We start from the raw sequence: 17,162 nt of genomic DNA on the forward strand, positions 1-17,162 counted from the left end.
CCAAGGCGGGTGGATCACCTGATGTCAGGAGTTCAACACCAGCCTGGCTACAGTGGTAAAACCCCGTCTCTACGAAAAATACAAAAATTATTAACTCAGCATGGAGGCACGCTCAGTAATTTGCCGTACTTGGGAGACTGAGGCAGGAGAATCACTTGAACCTGGGAAGCTGAGGTTGTAGTGAGCCAAGATCATGCCACTGCACTCCAGCCTGAGTGACAGAGCAAGACTCTATCTAAAAAAAAAGAAAGAAAGAAAGAAAGAAAAGGAAAGAAAAGCATTCTACATATTTTGTTTGAATTTATTTATTTATTTATTTATTTATTGAGACAGAGTCTCACTCTGTCACCCAGGCCGGAGTGCAGTGGTGTGATCTCAGCTCACTGCAACCTCTGCCTCCTGGGCTCAAGCAATTCTCCTGTCTCAGTCTCCGGAATAGCTGGGATTTCAGGCATGCGCCACCATGCCCAGCTAATTTTTGTATTTTTAGTAGAGATGGGATTTCACCACGTTGGCCAGGCTGGTCTTGAACTCCTGATCTCAGGTGATCCACTTGCTTTGGCCTCCTAAAGTTCTGGGATTACAGGCATGAGCCACCACGCCTGGCAGATTTTCTTATTATTAATGAAGGCTCTGAGACTTACACAACCCAGGGAAAGGCTGCAATGAGGCTGGAAGTTAATTCGACAACTCTGGTCTTGGAGCAAGGTAAAAACCCAAGAAAAGCTTCAGAGTCAGATACTCCATGCACAATGACTAAATAGGAGAGGAGGGCTTCTCAGCAGCCCCCCAGTAACTCTGGCCTTCCATCAGCCTCTCCAGCCAAGGGTACACCCAGCCTCTCCAAGGCATAACCATCACTAGGGAAAAAAGGAATACTGAGATATTCCCTCAAAAGACCTTGAACCCATAGTGACAGGGCCCTGGCTTCCAGCAGCCTGAGCCATCAACCTATGACTGCCCAGGCAGCAAACAGCTTCACATATCAGAAAGGGCACCTGCTGAAGAATCAAACACACCAGGGTTTGAATCCCAGCTCTGCCCCTTACTAGCACACAGCCCAGGAGGCGGCCTGGCACTGACGCAGAGCCCACCAGGAAGGCACCATCGCTGCAAGGGTAAATGCCGCCTCTGCCACCAGCCCAGCAGCTGGGTGCCCTGACTCTGCCCTGACACACAGAGGGACCACAGATAGGCAAGCCCAAAGTCCAGACTTTCCATGGAAACAGGGAGGCTCCATAGCTCCGAATGCCCCAGGCAACTCCTCTGCCCCCCTACCGCTACCCCCAAGGACAATGAGGCACTGTTTTCCAAAGGGTCAAGACTGCTGAGAAGCTGAAAGAAGACATGTCCAGATTCCAGCAGCAACTGGGCACTGCCAACAGCTGGCTGTTCCCTTTGCTAAAGGATGGGAAGGCAAAGCTAAGAAGTCTTGCACTGGACACACCCTTTGCCATTTTCTGGGAATGGCCCCTAGGGCAGAGATTTGAAAGGTAACTATCAATTACTCAGCAGGCCCCAAGGCTCATCCCCCTGGTTAGTCACCAGCACCTACCACCTAATGATGATTAAAATGAGCAGATCTGGAATTGGATGAGTCTGGGTTCAAATCCCAGCACCACCACTAAACTTCCTGGAGCTCAGATTTCCACATCTATAAAGCGGAGGTAAAAACACCTCCCTCTCCGAAAGGTTGTGATACAGCTTGTAAAATGTTGAGTCCAGGGCCTTTCTCCCATGAAGTGCACGTGATCGTGATTAGACCACGGTTGTGGTCAAAGCCCCTCTACCAAGTACACTAAGAACATGAACAGAGACAGAGCGAGCAATCAGGTTAGAAAACACAGTCAGAGTGCATCTGTGTTGTGGGAACTCTGTCCAGGAAACTCCGGCCAGAACTTGAACAGAGAGAACTCTGGGCCAAACCAGCATCTAAACAGTAATAAGAAAAGCCACCAAGCAGCCACCCCAAAGCACAAAGTGGAGAGAACACACAGGGAAGGGCGGAACACGCTGTGTTGATATTTTTCTGCTCAGAGAGCCATAAATTTGTAACTTATTAAACAGCACACGGCGAGTCTGTCACTGGGGAGGAGAGAGTTCCCCAATTTTTTTTTTAGACCAAAAAACAAAGTCACAGAGGAGGTGATGCCCCCTCTGGCCTTGCTACTGGACACACCATAAACTCTCCCCTGTGTTAGGGACCACAGGCACATGCTCAGAAGAAAAATAAAAACAAGAGGCCTGGGCTTTGTGTCCACCCTAACTAAGGAAAACAGCTGACGGGCAGTGTACTGAGCCGCCATCCAGACAGCTGACGGGGCCCCAGTGCAGAGGCAGATTCCTCTCCCCTCCTGCACACCCCATTCCTCCCACCCCAGGCTCCGGTCAGCCAGGCGTGGCTTGCCCCCTGGGAGCTCAGACCAAGGAAGTTGGGCAGCCCGGATGTAAGCAACTGGGAGCCTATGATAGAAAGCAGCAGAAGTTACAGGTGGCCGCCATCAGTCAGTGGCAACCCCTTCTTCAAGTGCCCTTGCCTCCTCCCCAGGAAAAAAAGGCTTCTTGGTATACAAGAGATGCAGATCTAGGAGCTAGGAATTGGGCTTCCAGTTACAGTTTTGTCATTTTATGGCTGAGCAGCTTTGGGCAAGAGAATCAACCTCTCTTAGTCTCAGCTTTCTCAATCTGTAAAAAGGCAGGTGGTCCTGATAGCATTGCCCTTAAGAGGGAATCTGATAAAAGGGTTGTTGTGAAGATAGCACTAATCGAGGAATAGGGAAGAACTCCACAAACAGCAATTTAAATCGCTACAATCCCCTCTGCTGTACACAGTACTCTCTTTACTTTCAGAACTCAGCTTCCTGGCCCTAAATGGAAGACTGTCAGAAGACAGGAATTCCGGATTTCGACAACAAACTCTACAAAGACTTTCTCAGTCCTTGAAACGGCACGGGGACTGCCGAGAAGCAATAGAACTGCACCAGCATTTTAGAAACTATAACTTTGCTCCCAGTTCCCACTGGGAAAGCACTGAGACTCTGAGATCCTGGTTCAGAGAACATCCCCAGCCTCCTTCCAGCTGAGCTATTTTTATGTGAAAAAAAAAAAAAAATACCTGCCTGGAAGCCATGCCAACCTTGAGCACACTGGAAAAATGGGTGCCAAGCCTGACCCAAAGGGAGAACTACGCTTGGCAGCCATCTCACTCTGCAAAACAGGCAGGACCCTACACCACCTCCAGTTCCAGGATCTCCGGGGCATGCTGATCCCAAAAGGAAGCTGGAGGGAAGCAGTCAAGTCCAGCGCCTACAAATAGCCAGTCTTAACTTAGTGCCCGGCGCTGCTTGGTAAAGGTCCATCAGTCCTGTCTGCTGAATCTAATCCTCAGAGCCTGGGACAGAGGAAGCATCAGTGGTGACACAAGCCACCCACAGTCCAGAGAGGAAAGACAAGGCTCCTACAGAGAAGAAACATTTCCCCCCTCCTCACCTCCCGAACTCAGGGCCCTCCAGCCACCGGCGTGAAGTGGAGGAAGAAACAGTGAATCCTCCCACTCCTGCGTTCACACCACCCAAGGCATTCCTAGAACCCTGGCACCAACCCCCTTGGGTTTAGAGTCGGCTTCCAGGAGATTCTTTCCCCTAACACCAGATCAAGACTGGACTGAAAAGAGTAGCCTTGGGGCTCCAATAACAGACAAACAGTAAAACTCTGTTCTGGGCATCCTGTCCTCTTTACCTGTATGGTTTCCAGCAGGGCCTGAGGCCCAGGGGGTGGAGGGACCCTGCTAGCCAGGACACGTTCAGGGATGGCCATACCTTGGGACCTACCTCCCACCTCATTCCCCTAGCATTTCGCCAGAATCTGGGTGTGGGGAGAGAATCAGGGGCTCCCAAATTACTGTTCTACACTTAGATATGTAGGCAGGCGGACTGGTCTGTGAATTGAGGTGCTGGTCCACAGAGTGGGGAGGGCAGTGAGAGAAAATGAGTGACAGGTCCTTGAAACGGGGGTGACCAGATTTGAAGTGGGGGATCAGGAGGGCAGGCAGACTGGGAAACTTCTTTGAAATGGGGGTGTGGTCATCACAAATCACACGCTCATCTCTAGCTTGTGCATCTGACTTCTGAAATGAAAGGGGTGGGCTCAGAGGGGTTATCCCCGAAGGGGGATGCCAGTCTGTGAAGTAGGGGGCGGCCCTGGAGGGACGGGTAGCAGGTCGAGGAAATGAGGCAGCAGCCCATGAGATCGGGCAGCTACTCCCAGAGTCGGGCGATCGATCTGTGAGGTGGGGGTGGGGAGAGGTCTGCGAGGTGAGGGTCCGGTAGCTGATGAGGGGGTCTGGTCCGGGAAGTCTCGTCCCTGCAGCGGACGGGGTGCGTCCCTGAGGGACGACCTGGTCCCTGGGCCCCTTCTGGGAGATGGGGGTGGGTCCCCGAGGTCGGGGATCCAGAGGTGAAGCCGTCCCAGGCAGGGGGGTGGCTGCTGTGCGGACGGTGCAGGGGCCGGCCTGGCCGGGGACTGAGGCCGGGTTAGGGATCCCCGCCCCACGGAGCCCCGGCCGACTGGGACGGGAGCTGAGGCCGGGGCCGCAGAGGGTGGGATCCCCCGGCCCCCACCGCTGGCAGGCGCCCGCTCGGCCCGGAGCCGCGCGCCCCTCGCCTCCTCCTCCCTGGGCCTCCCGCTCACTCACCGAGGTCGTCCATGGCCGGACCACGGGCGCCGGGTGCCGGCTCGGCCTCGCGCTAGCTGCGCGTCCCGGGGCCGCTCCTCTCTGCCCCGCAACTTTTCAGCCGCGAGCCTCGGCCCGGAACGGAACGCGCCGCCGCCGCGCGCCCCCGCGCCCGCCCCGCGCCCCGCGTGCACGCGCGCCCCGCCCCCGACCCCCCCCCCCCCGCGAACTTGCTGGCTCCGCCCCCGCCGCGGACCCGGGTAGTGGGCGTCGCTGGGCAGGGTGGTGGCGCCTCCTTGCGGCTGAGCGAGCAGGCGGACGGCTCTCAGGCGTCCAGCCACTCCCATCTGTCTTTCTGTCCCTCTCAAAGTCACTAGCCTGACTCTGCGAATGACAAATCCGTCCACAGTCGGCCATGTGTCGGTGCATTCGTCAGCTACTCGGTCATCGCCTGTCCACTGGAGTCCGATTTATCCACCTGTCCGTCTGTCTGTCACCCCGTAGCTCACTGCCCAGGAGGACCGTAAATCAGTACCACGCAAGGCTGGCAGCCCGTGGCTGACCTTTCCTGGGATCGCCCACTGGATCGATGGCAGTGCATCTTGCAGCCTACCCTTTCTGGCCCAACCTGTGTGGTTCCATCTTCTTCTTTTTTTTTTTTTTTGAGACGGAGTTTCCCTCTTGTTACCTAGGCTGGAGTGCAATGGCGCGATCTCGGCTCACCGCAACCTCCGCCTCCTGGGTTCAGGCAATTCTCCTGCCTCAACCTCCTGAGTAGCTGGGATTACAGGCACGCGCCACCATGCCCAGCTATGTTTTGTATTTTAAGTAGAGACGGGGTTTCACCATGTCGACCAGGATGGTCTCGATCTCTTGACCTCGTGATCCACCCGCCTTGGCCTCCCAAAGTGCTGGGATTACAGGCTTGAGCCACCGCGCCCGGCGGTTCCATCTTCTTAATATTACTTCCACACATCCACCCTCCCTAGACACTTTTCCAAAACCGTGCATGGGGCAGAGGGGACCCCACATTAGACATTAAAAGGAAAACTACAGGAAAGTCACACCCAGTGCTCCCACACACTCTGAAATTGGGTAGTAAAAACAGCTACTATTATTGAGTATCTGAATAGACAGATACTATACAGCTATTCTCTAAATTAATCTTCCTAGAGGTAGTTATTATTATCATATCATCAGTCCTTCCCTACCCGTTGGGATGGGTGATGGTAGTTTGTGGATTTTATATAAAACTGCTCTGCAAGCACAGCTTCAAGCTCCCCTTGTCCCTCAAGAATCCAGGCCTGGCTGGGCGCAGTGGCTCACGCCTGTAATCCCAGCACTTTGGGAGGCAGAGGTGGGTGAATCATCTGAGGTCAGGAGACCAGCCTGACCAACACAGAGAAACCCAGAGACAGAGAAACGCTGTCTCAACAACTAAAAATACAAAATTAGCTGGGCATGGTGGCGCATGCCTGTAATCCCAGCTACTCGGGAGGCTGAGGCAGGAGAATCGCTTGAACCTGGGAGGTAGAGGTTGCAGTGAGCCAAAATCATGCCACTGCACTCCTGCCTGAGCAATAAGAGCGAATCTCCATCTCATAAAAAAAAAAAAAAAAAAAAAATCCAGGCCTTCTGGGTCAGGTCAGGTCCTCCAGAGAGCAGATGAGATACTGAGATAAAGCTAGGGGTAATGCCTGTGACAGAGAAGGAGAAATAAGCAGGGTTGGACAAGGAGACTCAGATCTGATAGACAGGTCAACCCATCAGGAAATTCCAGAACAAAAAAAAATGAGAAGTCCCCTTGGGCAGAAGTATCCAGGTTCCAATGCTCTCACCACATTCAGCCATTTTGTAAAGGCAGATCCAAGCGGCTTCTGTGGCTGCCACATTCTCCTATATTAAATTCAAGAACCAAGACTGTTCCCCAAACACTCTATTGCATGCTCTTCCAACATCTTGCACACACTTTTATTTTGTTTTTGTGGGGTTTTTTGTTTGTTTGTTTGTTTGTTTGAGGTGGAGTCTCCCTCTGTCACCCGGGCTGGAGTACAGTGGCACTACCTTGGCTCACTGCAATCTCCACCTCTCAGATTCAAGTGATTCTCCTGCCTCAGCCTCCTGGGTAGATGTGATTACAGTCCTGCACCACCATGCCTGCCTAATTTTTGTATTTTTAGTAGAGATGGGGTTTCACCATATTGGACAGGCTGGTCTTGAACTCCTGATCTTGGGTGATCTGCCTGTCTAGGCCTCCCAAAGTGCTGGGATTACAGGTGTGAGCCACTGTGCCCGGCCTGTTTTTGTGTATTTGAGATACAGCCTTGCTCTGTTGCCTAGGCTGGGATGATATGTAAGACTAATATGACGTCTACCTTCTTGAATCTAAAGGTGCAGGCATGAAGGATGAGTAGCCTCACACCAGTTGTGTGGAACAGCATGTGCAAAGGTATGTAGACAAGACATTTAATCCTGACCACAATCCTGACCACTGTTAGCCCCTTTTATAGCTGGAAACGTTGAGAGTCAGCGAGGTTGAGTTACCCAAGGTCATACAGCTAATAAGAAGGGAAACTGGAATGGGGAGGCTTATGCCAAGGCCTGGTTATGAAACAGCTAGGTGAAACTGTTACTACTTAGACTAATTCCAGGGCATATGCTTGTCCACTTCTCCAGAGGTCTAAAACCTTTATTTTTCTTTCTTTTTTTTTTTTTCAAGATGGAGTTTCACCATGATGGCCAGGCTTGTCATGAACTCCTGACCTCAGGTGATCCACCCACCTTGGCCTCCCAAAGTACTAGGATTACAGGCGTGAGCCACTGCGTCTGGCTAAAACCTTTATATTTCAAAGCTGTGTGATCTGGAGGCACCCACTGAATGGGGAAGTTTCTCAATCGTATGTGGAGTTCTAAAAAGAAGTGAAGCCTCAGAGATCAGTGCTGGTGAACTCGAACACTCAGGCCCTACCATGGATTTCCTCATGTAAATAATTCCTAAACCCCCATTTCCTCCCTGGCTTCCTTCCTCCCTCGACTCTCACCCCAGAGGAATGAAACTTGGTGTCTAGTTCAGGCTGCGACCACAAAATACTATAGACCGAATGACTTATGAACAACAGAAATCTACTTTTCACAGCTCTGGAGGCTGAAAGTTCAAGATCAGGGTGCCAGCACAGTCAGGTTCTGGTGAGGGCCTTCTTCTGGGTTGCAGACTGTTAACTTCTTGCATCCTCATATGGCTTAAAGAGGGCAAGAGAGCTCTCTGAAGTCCCTTTTTTTTTTTTTTTTTTTTTTTGAGATGGAGTCTTGCTCTGTCACCAGGCTGGAGTGCAGTGGCACGATCTTGGCTCACTGAAACCTCCGCCTCCTGGTTCAAGTAATTCTCCTCCCTCACCTCCCGAGTAGCTGGGACTATAGGCATCTGCCACCACGCCCAGCTAGTTTTTGTATTTTTAGTAGAGACGGGGTTTTACCTTGTTGGACAGGATGGTCTTGATCTCTTGACCTCGTGATCCTCCTGCCTCGGCCTCCCAAAGTGCTGGGAGTACAGGTGTGAGCCACCACACCCAGCCTGGGTCCCTTTTATAAAGGTACTAACTAATATCTTTCATGAAGGCCCTACCCTCATGACCTAATCACCTCTCAGTGCACCACTTCCTAGTACCATCAAATTGGGATTAGATTTCAACGTAGGAGTTTTCAAGGGTATGAAAAGTTGATAAAAAGTTCAAGGATATGCAGTTGATAACAATCAGGTTTTTTCATTCTTCCTAGAGATTAAGTGACATTGACAGAGCAGATGGACAGCCCTGCTGACTTCTTGCTAGTGGTTCATCTTGGGCAATTTACTCTGTGCCTCAATTTCTTCCCCTATAGAAAGATTAATAGTTAATTAGTAGCTAATTAATAACTAATTAATAGCTACCTCTCAGAGTCCTCATAGGACTAAATAAGAAACTACACACCTAGTACTTAGAATGGTCCTTGTCACCACAAAATAACACTCTTACCTTAGCACTAGAAACAGAATTCGACCAAGCGCTGTGGCTCATGCCTGTAATCCCAGCACTTTGGAAGGCCAAGGTGGGCAGATCACTTGAGGTCAGGAGTTAGAGGCCAGCCTGGCCGACATGGCAAAACACAGTCTCTACTGAAAATATAAAAATTAGCTGGGCATAGTGGTGTGTACCTATAATTCTAGCTGCTTGTGAGGCTGAGGCAGGAGAAGCACTTGAACCCAGGAGGCGGAGGTTGCAGTGAGCCAAGGTCGCGCCACTGCACTTCAGCCTGGGTAACAGAGTGTGAGATTGGATCTCACAAAAACAAAACAAAAAAAAAAAAAACAGGCCAGGCGAGGTGGCTCACGCTTGTAATCCCAGCACTTTGGGATGCCAAGGGGGATGGATTACCTGAGGTCAGCAGTTTGAGACCAGCCTGACCAACATAGTAAAACTCCATCTCTACTAAATATACAAAATTAGCCAGGCTTGGTGGCACATGCCCGTAATCCCAGCTACCTGGGAGGCAGAGGTTGCAGTGGGCCAAGATCCTCCCATTGTACTCCAGCCTGGGTTACAAGGAGCGAAACTCCACCTCAAAAAATAAAAAATAAAAAAATATGGCCAGGAGCTGTGGCTGATGCCTGTAATCCCAGCACTTTGGAAGTCCGAGGTGGGCAGATCACCTGAGGTCAGAAGTTTGAGACTAGCCTGGCTAACAGCATGGTTGACTAAAAACACAAAAATTAGCTGGGCATGGTGGTGGGTGCCTGTAATCCCAGCTACTCAGGAGGCTGAGGCAGGAGAATCACCTGAACCTGGGAGGCAGTGTTTGCAGTGAGCTGAGATCATGCCATTGCACTCAGCCTGGGGGACAGAGTGAGACTCCATCTCTAAATAAATAAATAAAAACAGACAAAATTAATGATATATTTTAGCTAATTCAGTATATCCTAAACGTTGGCCGGGGATGTTGGCTTACACCTGTAATCCCAGCACTTTGGGAGGCCCAGGCAGGCAGATCACCAGGTCAGGAGATTCAGATCAGTAGCTGGGATCACAGGCATGCACCACCACGCCCAGCTAATTTTTGTATTTTTAGTAGAGATGGGGTTTCGCCATGTTGGCCAGGCTAGTCTCTGAACTCCTGCCCTCAAGTGATCTACCCTCCTCGGCCTCCCAAAGTGCTGGGGTTGCAGGCGTGAGCCACCATGCCTGGCCCAACTTGGCCTATTGAACAACCTGAAAGTCATTCCCAGCGACTGGAGCTGAGAAAGGAGGAAACACGTAAAATTAATGTTAATGATATATTTTATCTAATTCAGTATATCCTAAATGTTGGATTTTTTTCATGATTCTCATTAGAGGGTCTCATTATGGATCCTCTAATGAGATCATTGATCTGTAATGAGATCATGAAAAATCACTGGGATTTATTCTGGTGTCATGAAGGTTTTATGCAGGACAGTAACCCAGACCATGCCCCTGCTCTTAAAAACAGCACTGCTGTGGCCGGGTGTGGTGGTTTACGCCTGTAATCCCAGCACTTTGGGAGGTGGAGGCGGGAGGATCACAAGGTCAAGAGATCAAGACCGTCCTGGCCAACACGGTGAAACCCTGTTTCTACTAAAAAATACAAAAATTAGCTGGGTATGGTTGCGCACGCCTGTAGCCTCAGCTACTTGGGAGTCTGAGGCAGGAGAATTGCTTGAACCCGGGAGGCGGAGGTTGCAGTGAGCTGAGATTGCACCACTGCACTCCAGCCTGGCGCCTGGCGACAGAACGAGATTCTGTCTCAAAAACAAAACAAAACAATAAAAACAGCATTGCAGCTGGGCATCCACTGAATGGGCAACCAAATGTCCATCAATAGGGGACTGGTTAAGTAAATTACACACAGTCCTACAACGGAATATTATGTAGCCACAGAAAAGATCCAGGAAGCTCAGATGTACTGATATGAAATAGCCTACAGGATCTGAAAAAAATGACACTGAACAATGTATGTCACATGGTCATTTGTGGAAAAAAGTGGGATACAGTATGTTTATAAGATACTTATACAGGCTGGCCACAGTAGCTCATGCCTGTAATACCAGCACTTTAGGAGGCTGAGGTAGGAGGATCACCTGAGGTCAGGAGTTCGAGAACAGCCTGACCAACATGGAGAAACCCCATCTCTACTAAAAATACAAAATTAGACAAGCATAGTGGCACATTCCTGTAATCCCAGCTACTTGGGAGGCTGAGGCAGTAGAATCGCTTGAACCTGGGAGGCGGAGGTTGCAGTGAGCTGAGATCACGCCATTGCACTCCAGCCTGGGCAACAAGAGAGAAATTCTTACACAAGGCCAGTATGGTGGCTTATGCTTGTAACCCCAACACTTTGAGAGGTCAAGGCGGGTGGATCGCTTGAGCTCAGGAGTTCCAGACCAGCCTGGGCAACAAGGTAAAACCCCGTCTCTACAAAAAATACAAAAAAAATTAGTCGGGCCGGGCGCAGTGGCTCAAGCCTGTAATCCCAGCACTGTGGGAGGCCGAGGCGGGTGGATCACGAGGTCAAGAGATCGAGACCATCCTGGTCAACATGGTGAAACCCCGTCTCTACTAAAAATACAAAAAATTAGCTGGGCATGGTGGCGTGTGCCTATAATCCCAGCGACTCAGGAGGCTGAGGCAGGAGAATTGCCTGAACCCGGGAGGCGGAGGTTGCGGTGAGCCGAGATCGCGCCATTGCACTCCAGCCTGGGTAACAAGAGCGAAACTCCGTCTCAAAAAAAAAAAAAAAAAAAAAAATTAGTCGAGCATGGTGGTGGGTGCCTGTAGTCCCAGCTGCTTGGGAGACTGAGGTAGGAGGATCACTTGAGCCCAGGAGGTGGAGGATGCAGTGAGCTGAGACTGTGCCACTGTACTCCAGCCTGGAGGACAGGGTGAGATCCTGTCTCAAAAAAAAAAAGATACTGATAAAGTTGAGACAACTCTGGAAGAAAGCATGCCACCAGTGTCATCTGACTAGGGGTGGGGCTGGGGGAATAAGGTGGCCGGGAACCAGGAGTAGGAAGGAGAGTTCACTAAGTACTCTTCTGCATATTTTGAATTTTTTTGTGGTGGTGGGGACGGAGTCTCCCTTTGTCGCCCAGGCTATGCTGCAATGGCACAATCTTGGCTCACTTCAACCTCCATATTCTGGGTTCAAGCAATTCTCCTGCCTCAGCCTCCAGAGTAGCTGGGATTATAGGCACACACCATCATGCCCAACTATTTTTTTTTTTTTTTTTTTTAGTAGAGATGGAGTTTCATCATGTTGGCCAGGCTGGTATCAAACTCCTGACTTCAAGTGATCTGCCCACCTCGGCCTCCCAAAGTGCTGGGATTACAGGTATGAGTCACAGAGCTCGGCCTACATATGTAACTTAATCTATTGCTAAAATAAATTAATATTTTAAAAAATAGGCCAGGTGTGGCAACAGAGTGAGACTCCATCTCAAAAAATAAACAAATAAAATAAAAATAAAAAAATAAAAGTACATTTTAAAAAATGACACTACTGGCTGGCTGTGGTGGCTAGTACCCATAGTCTCAGAGCTTTGGGGAACCAGGCGGGAGGATCACTTGAGTTCAGGAAAACAGCCCATCTCTACAAAACGTTAAAAAATTATCCAGTTGTAGTTGTGTCAACCTGTAGTCCTAGGTACTTGGGATGTTGAGGAGGGAGGATTGCTTGAGCTCAGGAGTTGGAGGCTGCAGTGAGCCATGATCACACCATGGCATTCCAGCCTGGACAACAGAGCAAGTCCAGTTTCAAAAGAGAAAGAAAGAAGGGAAGGAAGGAAGGAAGGTAGGAAAGAAGGAAGGAGAAGGAGGAAGAAGAGGAGAAGAAGGAGGAAGGAAGGAAGGAAGGAAGGAAGGAAGGAAGGAAGGAAGGAGGGAGAAGGAGGAGGAAGAGGAGAAGGAGGAAGGAAGGAAGGAAAGGGAAGGAAGGAAAGAGAAAGAGAGAGAAAGAAAAGAGGGAGGGAGGGAGGGAGGAAGAAAGGGAGGGAGGGAGAAAAGAAGAAAAGAAAAGAAAAGAAAAGAAGACACTACAGACACTAACAAGAGGAGCCTCAGCTGCTCAAGAGTGACTCAACTGAGACTTGAAAAATCTTTCCTGAGAAAGAGCTAACCCTGGCCTGATTTTTTGCGAAAGGGAGGCTGCGGGAAGAGCATTCTGGAAGGAGGGGCTGGTATTTGGAAAGGTGTGCCGAGGGCCCCAGAATAGGGGTAGTAAGACGGAAAGTTTTCAGTCTCCCGCTGCTTATCTCAAGGAGGAGCCTCATGGCTCAGAGGGTGGGTCCTAGCAAGCACTTCAGCCCTCTGGGAGAAGCCCCTGGTGTCCAGGAATCCCAAGACAGGCAAGGCCTGTCCCAGTTCTGGTTGGGCGCCGTGACTCACGCCTATAATCCCAGTACCTTGGGAGGCAGAGGTGGATGGGTCACTTGAGCTCAGGAGGTCGAGACCAGTCTGGGCAACATGGTGAAACCCTGTCTCTACCAAAAATATAAAAAATGAGCTGGGTGTGGTGGTGGGTGCCTATTGTCCCAGCTACTCGGGAGGCGGAGGTGGGAGTATCACTTGAGCTCAGGAGGCAGAGGGTGCAGTCAGCTGAGATTGCACCACTGCACTCCAGCCTAGGTGACAGAGTGAGACCCCATCTCAAAAAAAAAAAAAAAAAAAAAAATCCAAGTTCTGTCTGCCACCTGTACAGTCTTAGGCATGATGCCTCACCTTTCACCTTTCTGAGCCTCACTTTTCTTATCAGTAAAATGGGAATGAGGTTCTACAGGTGTGATACTTAGTAGCTGTGTGGTCTGAAGCAAGTGGCTTGACCTCTCTGAGCCTCAATTGCCTTATTTGTAAATCCGGTTAATAAAACATAGACATAGATATAGATATAGATATAGATATGCCTTCTATGGCTGTTATGTGGATTTAACAACAAAAATTAAAATGCATGAAGAGGGCTGAGAAATTGTAGTTATTCACAACATCAAAGAACTGAGGTGAGACTTTAGGGCTAAGAGGGAAAGGGACAGGTTTGGCGATTGATTCAGCACTGAACTGAGTTGTGAGTTTAATAATAATTACAGGCCGGGCGCGGTGGCTCAAGCCTGTAATCCCAGCACTTTGGGAGGTCGAGGCGGGTGGATCACGAGGTCAAGAGATCGAGACCATCCTGGTCAACATGGTGAAACCCCGTCTCTACTAAAAAAAATACAAAACATTAGCTGGGCATGGTGGTGCGTGCCTGTAATCCCAGCTAGCCAGGAGGCTGAGGCAGGAGAATTGCCTGAACCCAGGAGGCGGAGGTTGCAGTGAGTCGAGATTGTGCCACTGGACTCCAGCCTGGGCAACAGAGAGAGACTCTGTCACAAAAAAAAAAAAAAAAAAAAGCTGGGAGTGGTGGCTCACCCCTGTAATCCCAAAACTTTAGGATGCCAAGATTGGTGGATCACTTGAGGTCAGGAGCTCGAGACCAGCCTGACCAACATGGTGAAACCCCATCTCTACTAAACTACAAAATTAGCTGTGTGTGGTGGCACATGCCTGTGATCCCACCTACTTGGGAGGCTAAGGCAGGAGAATCGCCTGAACCCAAGAAGCAGTGGTTGCAGCTGCCTGGGTGACAGAGCAAAGCTCCATCTCAAAAAATAAAATACAAAAGGCGGCCAGATTTGGTGGCTCACGCCTGTAATCCCAGCGCTTTGGGAGGCTGAGGCAGGTGGATCACAAGGTCAGGAGTTGGATACCAGCCTGGCCAATATGGTGAAACCCCATCTCTACTAAAAATACAAAAATTAGCTGGGCATGGTAGCAGGTGCCTGTAGTCCCAGCTACTCAGGAGGCTGAATCAGAATTGCTTAAACCCGGGAGGCAAAGGTTGCAGTGAGCCAAGATTGAGCCACTGCACTACAGCCTGGGCAACAGAACGAGATTGTCTCAAAAAAAAAAAATTTTTTTTTTAATAAATAAAAAAGGACAGGCCCAGTGGCTGATGCCTGTAATCCCAGCACTTTGGGAGGCCAAGATGGGCAGATCACCTGAGGTCAGGAGTTTGAGACCAGCCTGGCCAACATGGCGAAACCCCGCGTCTACTAAAAATACAAAAAATTAGCTAGGCCTGGTGGCCACTGTGATCTCAGCTACTCTGGAGGCTGAGGCTGGAGAATTGCTTGAACCCAGGAGGTGGTGGTTGCAGTGAGCCAAGACTGTGTCACTGCACTCCAGCCTGGGAAACAGAGTGAGACTTAGTCTCAAAAAAAAAAAAAAAAAAAAAAAAAGAAAAGAAAAGAAAAGAAAAAGAAAGGCCACACATTCCCGGCTCCAGGCGCCAGCCAGTGCTGTTACTGCTACTAAAATTCCATCCTGCCCTTTGTCCTGGTTAATGCCTCTCTCCTCCTTCAGTTCACAGCTCAGCTACCCCCTTCTTCAGGAAGCCCTCCCTGACAACCACCCATGCTTAGCAAGTCAGTCCCCCAACAACTCCACCCCCACTAAAGTACTTAACTCTGAATCAGGCACCAAAAGCAGCAGTTTTCCTGTACCATCTGGCTCACTACTCACCACATCTCTCTGGAGGTGGATCTCATCCTTGGTGAAACATCAGAAGCTTCAACACACATTTTTTTTGCCCTGACCCATTCGTCAGAAATTCTGATTTAGGGCTGGGCACGGTGGCTCACGCCTGGAATCCCAGCACTTTGGGAGGCTGAAGCAGGTGGATCACCTGAGGTTGGGATTTCAAGACCAGCCTGACCAACATGGAGAAACCGTGTCTCTACTAAAAATGCAAAATTAGCTGGGCATGGTGGTGCATGCCTGTAATCCCAGCTACTCAAGAGGCTGAGATAGGAGAACTGCTCGAACCCAGGAGGCGGAGGTTGTGGTGAGCTGAGATCGAGCCATTGCACTCCAGCGTGGGCAACAAGAGCAAGACTCGTCTCAAAAAAAAAAAAAAAAAAGGAAGAAAGAAAGAAATTCTGATGTAATGGGTCTGGAATGCAGCCAGGGCACAGGGATTTTTGTAAAGCTCCTCAGGTGGCTTTCATAGGCACACAGCCAAGGTGGAGACCTACCGACCTCTGAGATAGGATCAGAGCTCTCTTTGTATTGTTTTGTTTTTCGAGAGGGAGTCTTGCTCTTGTTGCCCAGGCTGAAGCGCAATGGTGTGATCTCGGCTCACTGCAACCTCCACCTCTCGTGTTCAAGTGATTCTCCTGCCTCAGCCTCCCAAGCAGCTAGGATTACAGACACCTGCCACCATGCCTGGCTAATTTTTGTATTTTTAGTAGAGACGGGGTTTCACCACGTTAGTCAGGCTGGTCTCGAACTCCTGACCTCAGGCGATCGGCCTGCCTCGGCCTCCCAAAGTGCTGGGATTACAGGCGTGAGCCACAGCGCCTGGCCTTTTTTTTTTTCTCCTCCCATCCAGGGACACTGAGGCCCAAGAAGGTAGGTGAGTGGCCTATCATCATGCAAGTAGAGAATAACAAAGCAAGGTCTTGAACCCAACTAGTCTGGCTTCAAAGTTTCATGAGGAAAATAAAAAATCAGTTGGCCTCAGTTAATCTCCCCAGCCACTGAGAAACTGTAGAGCTTAGGGCCAGCTCTGTTCTGAGACAGACACTGAGGGCCCCTTGGGCATGGGATATTTTTAACCTAGAAGCTAGTGATTCTTGCAAACATTCTGCAATGCCTGGGACACTGAGCAGATGGTTTAGGGGCCTGTGGGCCCTTTCCCTGCTGAGATAGTCCTTGTAGTGGGGCTCTTCCGTCCCCTTGACCAGTGGGTGGGAGGGTGGGGGGGGTTGGCCCCATGGCGGGTAGGATAGGTGGCTAACGTATCCAAGGATATTCCCACACATGGTGGAGGGGGAGAAAGTGAGTTCTGGATGAGTCCAGATTCCCCCTCCCTCCAAGACATTTTGTCTCACACACCTCAGCCCCTTCTCCCCGCTCTCTGCCTGGAAAACAGCTGGAAGACAAACCTAAGTTGAAGCTGGATTGTACAGCCAGGGGTGCAGGAGAATGGGGCTATGCTCACCCTCCCACTTCTTCCCCTCCCTGACCCGTGACAGCCCCGTGAAAGCTACAGAACAGGGCTGGGCACAGTGGCTCATGCCTGTCATCCCAGCACTTTGGGAGGCAAACGTGGGTGGATCACGATGTCAGGAGTTTGAGACCAGCCTGACCAACATGGTGGAACCCTGTCTCTACTAAAAATATAAAAATTTGGCCGGGCGCGGTGGCTCAAGCCTGTAATCCCAGCACTTTGGGAGGCAGAGGCGGGTGGATCACGAGGTCAAGAGATCGAGACCATCCTGGTCAACATGGTGAAACCCTGTCTCTACTAAAAATACAAAAAATTAGCTGGGCATGGTGGCGTGTGCCTGTAATCCCAGCTACTCAGGAGGCTGAGGCAGGAGAATTGCCTGAACCCAGGAGGCGGAGGTTGC

General features: G+C 50.3%; 1 protein-coding gene across 4 annotated transcripts in view; it reads right to left on the bottom strand.

The window, feature by feature from the left end:
• The window catches only part of PXN (paxillin), a 62,254-nt gene extending 57,397 nt beyond the window's left edge, over positions 1–4,857 (bottom strand). For all 4 annotated transcript variants that reach the window (XM_032241569.1, XM_032241562.1, XM_032241555.1 and 1 more), the window contains exon 1: positions 4,694–4,857. In XM_032241569.1, coding sequence (XP_032097460.1) covers positions 4,694–4,706 — 13 coding nt within the window. In that variant the 5' untranslated portion in view covers positions 4,707–4,857. The remainder of the gene's footprint in view (positions 1–4,693) is intronic.
• Positions 4,858–17,162: the final 12,305 nt, after the last annotated feature.

This window comes from Sapajus apella, unplaced genomic scaffold, assembly GCF_009761245.1.
Source record: "Sapajus apella isolate SASKATOON/1434 unplaced genomic scaffold, GSC_monkey_1.0 scaffold2, whole genome shotgun sequence".
Classification (NCBI taxonomy): domain Eukaryota; kingdom Metazoa; phylum Chordata; class Mammalia; order Primates; family Cebidae; genus Sapajus; species Sapajus apella.